Genomic DNA, 8,535 nt, shown 5'->3' with positions numbered 1-8,535 from the left:
CTCCCATTGCTGGGTGCTGCCGGGGGGAGCAGCAGTCAACACCCATCCTGCAGTCAACCCCATCGAATGGGCCGAGAAGATCGCAACGCCTCTGGAACACGATGCTCCAGCATCAACTGGTGACCGGTCAAAATCCTTCACATTTTGGTTAATCAGGGCTTTTTCTCCTCTTTGTTCTTTCCCAGTTTCCTTGAATTTTCATCCTCTTCTTGTTCATTCTCTTCACTGTCCTCGTAGGTTTCTTCCTCTTCATTTCCATTGTCGTCTGACTCGTTCTATTCATCGCCTTCATCTACACCAGAATCACTTTACTGCCGAGGAAACTGAGTATCTTGGAACGCTTTATCTGCCAAGTCCTTGATCGACTCCCTGACAGCGTCGTATTCTCGTCTTTCGTCGGCATCACAGAGGAGGTCGTTGGCAAAGTTGATCTTCTGCATAATTTCCTTCAAGCGTTCTCGTTCTTCGTTGGACCCGCGGCACCTATCAGGGCTGAACTTGAGTGCCCGCTTCATGTAGGCCCACTCTATTTCCTTCGAAGTGGCATCCTCTGGAACACCTAAGACGTAGTACGGGCAGCCATGGCGTTGCATTCTTTGCAGGGTTTTTGCGGCTGCGACCAAATCTTCTCGATCCTTCAATTCCTCAAGCTGGACTACAGCTTCACTGTGTCTGCCAAGCAACAAGAGACACAGTCCTAGTTTTATCCTGCAGTCCACTTGATCGTCGTCCATATGCAGTACTCGGAGGAAACATTCACTTGCTTGTTCAAGGTGTCCAAGCTTACAGAATACGTTTCCTATTCCCTTGGTCTCTTCCATCACATCAATATTCTTATGCTTTTCATTTGGCATAGAATTATCGATCACGGTCTCTTTGCATTCTCTTTTCGGTAACTTCTTCTTCTTCCGTTTTTTATTCTCCTGTTGAACGGGCGGAACTGTTTCTTCCAGGGTATGGACCTTCTTGTGCAAACCTGGACTCTTCTGTGCCTCATCATCGTGATTTCTCTCTAGATCAGGATTTATTGCGAGAACAGAAACTTCTGGCTGTGAGGCAGGCAGTCTCTCCTCGATCAGTCTTGTGGTCGCCTCGATCAGTCTTAGTCTTCTCCGTTCCGCTTCGTGGGTCTTCACCTTGTCCTCCAGGTAGCCACAGTAGAAATCATTGTCCACAGCTTGAGTGCGCAGTTCCTCCAGTTCTTTTCGGCTCCTGTCACATTCTTCCTCTTTAGCTGCGAGTTGTTCATTTTGATTTTCTACTTCCTTAGCCTTCTGGATCAATGCCTCCTCCAATTCCTCGATTTTCTTCTTCAGCCGTTCATTCTCCTGTTCAGCAAGGTCGCGATGTCTACGTGGCTTTTCACAGTTATGATTTCCTTCCATTAACTCGTCGAGCAATTCTTCGTTCGTTCTCATTACAGCTGCTTCTTTACTTTTCCTGTCGTTCATTTCGTCCTTAGCATCTTTCCTTTCCTCCTTCAAGAGAGAAGTCATTTCGGTGGCGTAGAATTTGTCGTCGTCGTCGTCCATCGGTGCGGTAGGATCTTGAGCAATCTGGAGAGCCTTCTGGCCTTCAATGTACTGATGTACGTGGCCAACAAATCCTCCCAGGACAAGAACTACCGCGATCTTAACAATAAATAATCCAATGTTCTGGATCCACTTTCTTTGTTTAAAAGGTATCACTGATCTGGTAAGGATCAGAGCCAGTAAGCTTTTCAAAACAATGTAAACTTCACTAAGTGCAGTCATGGTTACCTTTCTCTCCACCCGATCAAAAGCTTAGAATTGGATAACGCCACTAGAGCTCCGGGATTCCTCGAATCGTCACTTCTGCTCCGAGGCCATTCTCTCTTGCTTCAGGAGATTCCTCAGGGAGCCTTCGGAAGGACTTGGAGTAACTGAAGACTCCTGAAGATTTTGACGGCTTCAGAAACTATACAAATGAAGATGACTTGAAAGACGAATCAATAAATGTCTTCGTCGGGTAAGAAACTAAAAATTTAATTGGAAATTTTAAAATTTCAGACGCAGATGATTATAACACAAAATAGGATTTAAAAAGATTAAGAATATAATTTTGGTGATAGAAGTGTGATGTTCTCTAGTTCATATATATATATATATATATATATATATATATATATATATATATATATATATATATATATATATATATATATATATATATATATATATATATATATATATATATATATATATATATATATATATATATATATATATATATATATATATATATATATATATATATATATATATATATATATATATATATATATATATATATATGTATATATATTTTATATATATATGGATATATATATATATATATATATATATATATATATATATATATATATATATATATATATATATATATATATATATATATATATATATATATATATGTATATATGTGTATATGTATATATATATATATATATATATATATATATATATATATATATATATATATATATATATATATATATATATATATATATATAAATATATATATATATATATATATATATATATATATATATATATATATATATATATATATATATATATATATATATACCTATATATATATATATATATATATATATATATATATATATATATATATATATATATATATATATATATATATATATATATATATATATATATTATTATTATATATATATATATATATATATATATATATATATATATATATATATATATATATATATATATATATATATATATATATGAATAATTTTTATAAGATGGAATAGCAATGTCAGTCTATTAGATATCCAAATCTGCTTGCCTCTGTATAATTTAATTTGCCTTTTTGTAGTCTTTCACTAAATTACGGATTAATAGAACCTCTACTGGATTTTATTGTTCCTGAATATTTTAAAGAATCATCTTCTTTTATCCTTTATGCATCTGATGTTGTTTCGTTCGTCTGTGAATACTATTTTCTTATATTTTATCTCAGCTACCATCTCCCTAGAGAAACGTCTGAAGATACGAAAAAAAGAGAAGAAATAAAAGAAGGAAACGACAAAGAAATTTGTTGAAAAATTGATTAATCACTTTAGTTATCTTTATTGTTTGATCATAAGATGTATTGAGATATTTTCCCTTTCCTGTTCTAGAAAATTCATTATTATTATTATTATTATTATTATTATTATTATTATTATTATTATTATTATTATTATTATTATTATTATTATTATTTTATTAAGAAGAATGCACTCTCGTATAAATTTTTCATTGGTATAATATCTTTATCAGTATTGTTTAATTTGCAGTAATGGTACTGCATATTATTATTATTTTATTAATATTATTAAGCGGTAGGCAGTATTTATTTTTCGATGTAAATTATTTTTTCATTATTAGTAGTAATATAATTAGTAGTAAAGATACTATATTATTATTATTATTATTATTATTGTGGGTAGAAGAACCTCTTTCAAACAAGTATCATTGAAAGTGATTGCTGCATCTTTTGCATTCAGTTTATATAGAGTTTTCTCTATTTTTCTAATGACTGACTCTTTTTGGTTACTGCATTGCGCCAGTAACTCTCCGATTCTCGTCATTTCTGGGAAGGGAAATAGTCGGAGATCAGGATAGAATTTATTTATGATGCATACTGGGTTTGTCTGGTTACCGAAATGTGGGGATCATGGTCCGTAGAGTTTTGTGAGGTCGCTATAGTAACCTGGAGGGATGGTAGCTGAGATAAAATATAAGAAAATAGAAATAATGAGGACAAAGTATTCACAAACGAACGAAACAACATCAGATGCATAATGGATAAAAGAAGATGATTTTTTAAAATATTCAGGAACAATAAAATCCAGTAGAGGTTCCATTAACCCGTAATTTAGTGAAAGACTAAAAAAGGCAAATTAAATGACACACAGGTAAGTAGATTTGGATATCTAATAGACTGATGTTACTATTCCATGTTAGCAAAAATCCTTATATATATATATATATATATATATATATATATATATATATATATATATATATATATATATATATATATATATATATATATATATATATATATATATATATATATATCACTAGGTCACTAGGTGCAGGGTGAAGGATCACTCCTTTATTCATTTTCAAAGTACTTTATTGTTGCTGCGACGTTTCAGGACGTAAAAGTCCCATTTTCAAGCTATAAAGATAGAAGATAAAAGTTAAAATAACAACTCGGACTAAAAATTAAGGTAAAAAAATATTTACATACAAATAATATAAAAGACAAGTACAAAGGATAGGGAGGAATGACTACCATAAGGTGCTGAAGGCACAGACCGAGTGACAATTCGGGCCGGGTTCAGCTTCGACTTAAACTCACGAGAGATACAGAGGTGTTGAGGAATACTGGGTGTTTAACTGTGGAACTACTGTAGTTGTTTAATGAAGAGTGATTCCAAGATTGCTAAATATTGTTCGTTAGGAGTTTGGCCTCTAATTTTAAAATCTTTTTAATTTATGTCAGATTTACACTTCTTTGCATGTTCACGTATACCGTATAAATGGTCCCTGCATGTATCCCTGGTGCTTTTCTCCTAGGTAAACCAGTAAGTGGGATACCAAGTTTACTTATTTCTGTGCACAAAGTTTTTTTTTTTTTTTTTTTTTCAACACAAGCCACCTTTCCCTCTAACAAAAGCTCGCTTTCTTTTCCTTCTCAGCCTTCTCCCAATAGGCCGGGACTCACTGCTACAGACATTTCTCTCCTACTGATGGGCACCGTAAGGTTCAAAGGGGTTGCAACCCTGCCTGTCTCCTTCTCTCATCTTCACTAACTAACTGCCGAAAAAAAAGCAATGTTTGCTTTTGTCTATTCACAGACCGATCCAGTTACGGGCTGCTCCAGGAGCAAAAGCTCGGGCCAGCACAAGGTTGGCTTAATCTCAAACAACCCCTAGTGACATTCACCTTCTTCACTGGAAGCAAGCTGCTACCGACGCGCCGGACAGCTGCTTTATAATTTACCTGCTGACGAACAAACTTATACGCCAAGTTGAGAAGGCGAAATATAAGCTCAACAGCACACAGAGTTCCATTCTTTTCAACGACCAGTGATTATAATAATAAAGTTGAGTCAGTTATTACAGCTTAAAATGAGCAGACTTGACTTTTTTTTACCAGAAAAATAAGAAAATCCGAATAACTAGCGGAAATAATGCGCGGGTTAAGTAGAAAGAGAATTCAAAACAAAATAATTAACATCAAACAAAAAGGGATTTACGATTAGGCCAATAAATATATATATATATATATATATATATATATATATATAGATATATATATATATATATATATATATATATATATATATATAATGTGTGTGTATGAATTTGTGTGTGTGTGTGTGTGTATGGCAGAAGTAAATCATTTCACATACTAATAGAACTGGATATCTATTTTCTGTTATGTGGTCCCTAACAGTGTGATGTTTAAACCATGTCTATCTAATTTAACTAATATTTATAAGGCCAGTATTTAATTCTAAAGCAAAAGTTAATAGGTCTTTTTGATGAAGTATAACAGATGTGTATTTCAAAGTAATGGTTTGCAGAAAAGGTATGTTTCATTAAATGCTATGAGTGGTTATTCCGTTCACGGAAGTTGTCAAAATAAAACTTCTTGATTTGTAAACAAAATTTCATATGAACTGAGATTTAAATTTTCATTTTTTTCTTTGGGTATGACGAAAAGAATGTTATCTAGTCGTGAACACTAAATAAATTATGGATCCGGTCCGTTCTTGGATATCGAACTGAATACTTCATTGCTGTCACTCTACCTTAAATGTCAACGTGTCACTACTCCTAAGCTCTAGATATAACAGGAGTAGTGGATGAAGTTCTGAAATATGTAGCAAAAGTTCATATTGTTGAAAACTGAACTTATAAAACATTTATATCCTGAAGCTTTATATCACAATCAATAATTTACGAAATATGGAAAGATTAGGAAAGTAATGACTAAGAAGGAGATAGTTATAGGTATTGACAAACGAGGACAATTAAAAGAGTTTACAAAAAGTTGATTCCGAGGAAGAGAGTGGCTGGAAAAAAATACATGAAAATTATTCAATTTAAAGTGACTCAAATTCAGCATATTATGATTATTTGCCATTCCTCTTATATTTGCACAGCCTGGAAAAGACTGTACTTCTCGAATTCTTCCAGCAGCATCGGTTTCATGATTAATCTTTGCTTATTACTAATCAATATTTTCACAACAGTTTTAATACTTGTCTGATGTTCAGATTCAGTTTTCTAACAGCCCCTGAATAACTGTGTATAAGGCCAAGATAAAGACTGACATTCATTCAAGTTCATTTTTTGACATACTGTCAGTCTGAACCATTTTCTTCTGAACAAAATGAATTTACTTCAATATCATCAAATAAAAAAATCATTTTAATCTTAATTACTTAGCCTCTACTTAGTTCAGTGTCTTATGGCTAAAAATGTCTCACGCAAATAATATACGTTTAGTTATGAAAATTACGATTACACTTTTAATCTATTTTCCCAGATTCCATTGGCTTTGATACACATCGACCTTCATCTTGCTATGACGGAGTCCGGGGAGAAAAGAGAGAAAGATCCTGTGCTGGGATATTGGGAATGTTGCTTTGAGACATTGCTGCATGTTGCGTAGATCCTTATTAAACATAGAGACCTCCGTCAAACATTCAGACCCGACAGCCAGTTACATACACAAGATCCATTTCACATGGTACGAAGTTTCACCTAGAGACTATTCACCCACGTTGTTTTTTTACCGTTTGTTTAGACTACGAAAGGTTTCACATAGGCCTAATAGAAATTCAGAGAGCAGAAGCTTTCCATCAAAATCGAGGTCTCAATGAAGGACGTATAACCCCTGGACATGACTACTTCGCCGTTTTACAGAAAAACAAAAGTAGAGAAAAGTAACGACAAGACATCACAGTTGCCTTTACAGTCAGTAACGCCAGATCCTTCACTGCAGACCTGCAAGATGGTGGGGAGAAAGATGGGAGAAATGGATAGAAATTTAGGGTGTGGAGTTGGGAGGGATTTGAGGAGAGTGAGGGAAATGTAATATGAAATTGAATGAAAATATATTTTCCAAATATACGAATAAAACCATGAATCAGTATGTATTATGCACAATTTTCTAGATCGATATAAGAATGAGTGAGAACAATAATCATTCTAAAGTGAAATAGAGGCAATTATTATATTATAAGAATAATAGAATATAATCTAACAGATTACGTCTGGAAAGATGCATGATAGCGTTTCAGTTGATAAAGGAACAAAAAGCAGAGGAACTAACAGGAGAAAGCAATAGTTATTGAAGTTAACGATTTCAGTATGAGGACATTGTCTACGTATGCAAATTTTCAAGAGCGTGGCTGAATAAATGTTTGGGATACAGGCCAGTTATTATATGATTGAATATCTGATATCAGCAGAGAGAACCTTTATAAACCATTTACTGAAGAATCTGGAAACTTAAAACATAACGAAAAATTGTATAACAGTAGGATCAACAATACGAAATTTTATATTTATTTTTCTACAACAGAAAGTCATTGAGATGGCTATTCGTCTGCCCGTCCGCACTTTTCTGTCGGCCCTCAGATCTTGAAAACTACTGAGGCTAAAAGGCTGCAAATTGGTATGTTGATCATCCGCCCTTCAATCATCAAACATACAAAATTGCAGCCCTCTAGCCTCAGTAGTTATTATTTTATTTAAGGTTAAAGTTAGCCATGATGGTGAGTCTGGCACCTATACACAGGCCACCACCGGGAGCGTGGCTGAAAGTTTCATGGCCCTCGGGCCAGAGCCCCGGCTGAGAGGTTCATAGGCTGTGGCTGAGAGCTTCATGGGTCCTGGCTGAGATTAGGCCGTGGCTGAGTTTCATGGGCCTCGGCTGAGAGTTTTATGGGCCGTGGCTGAAAGTTTCATACAGCATTATACGTAACAGAAAACTCGATTGCGCTGAAGAAATTCCGGCACATTTTTCACTGTTAAATGCGTTGATGAACCTCAGTCAATAATCTCTATTTTATCTGGTTATTTGGAGTGCAACAAGAGATATTTGAAATCTTGCACACTATCCAGTTAAAGGCTGAATGTAAAATTATCTGTTGGACATTTTGGAACTCTTATGAAATTTCCGTTAACTCACACATCATCCTGCACTTGCCTGACGTTTTCCTTATGCAGAAGCGAACTTGGTCTCAGATTATGCATATATGCGGAGGTGGGCCATTCGCAGCATAGTAGCCAGTCCACCAAGAATCGCTTTAGCTTTCGCTAGCTGCATATTCTGTTTCTTAAGTGATCACATCATTTCCTAAGCATAAACTTCCACACGTTTTTTTCTAATATAAATGGAATATCATTTATCTTCTTTCTTTCTTCTGGTTTCAACGTGAGCTGATATATCTGTGTCGGGAAAT

General features: G+C 34.2%; 1 protein-coding gene across 1 annotated transcript; it reads right to left on the bottom strand.

Annotated features, from left to right (window-relative positions):
* Positions 1–308: 308 nt before the first annotated feature.
* Positions 309–1,754, bottom strand: LOC136830462 (dnaJ homolog subfamily C member 3-like). Its single transcript, XM_067089999.1, has one exon. It carries the CDS (start codon positions 1,752–1,754, stop codon positions 309–311), a length of 1,446 nt encoding a protein of 481 aa, XP_066946100.1.
* Positions 1,755–8,535: the final 6,781 nt, after the last annotated feature.

This window comes from Macrobrachium rosenbergii, chromosome 46 (assembly GCF_040412425.1).
Source record: "Macrobrachium rosenbergii isolate ZJJX-2024 chromosome 46, ASM4041242v1, whole genome shotgun sequence".
NCBI lineage: Eukaryota > Metazoa > Arthropoda > Malacostraca > Decapoda > Palaemonidae > Macrobrachium > Macrobrachium rosenbergii.
The sequence above is the reverse complement of the archived record's forward strand: the minus strand, read 5'-3'. Positions and strand labels throughout refer to the sequence as shown.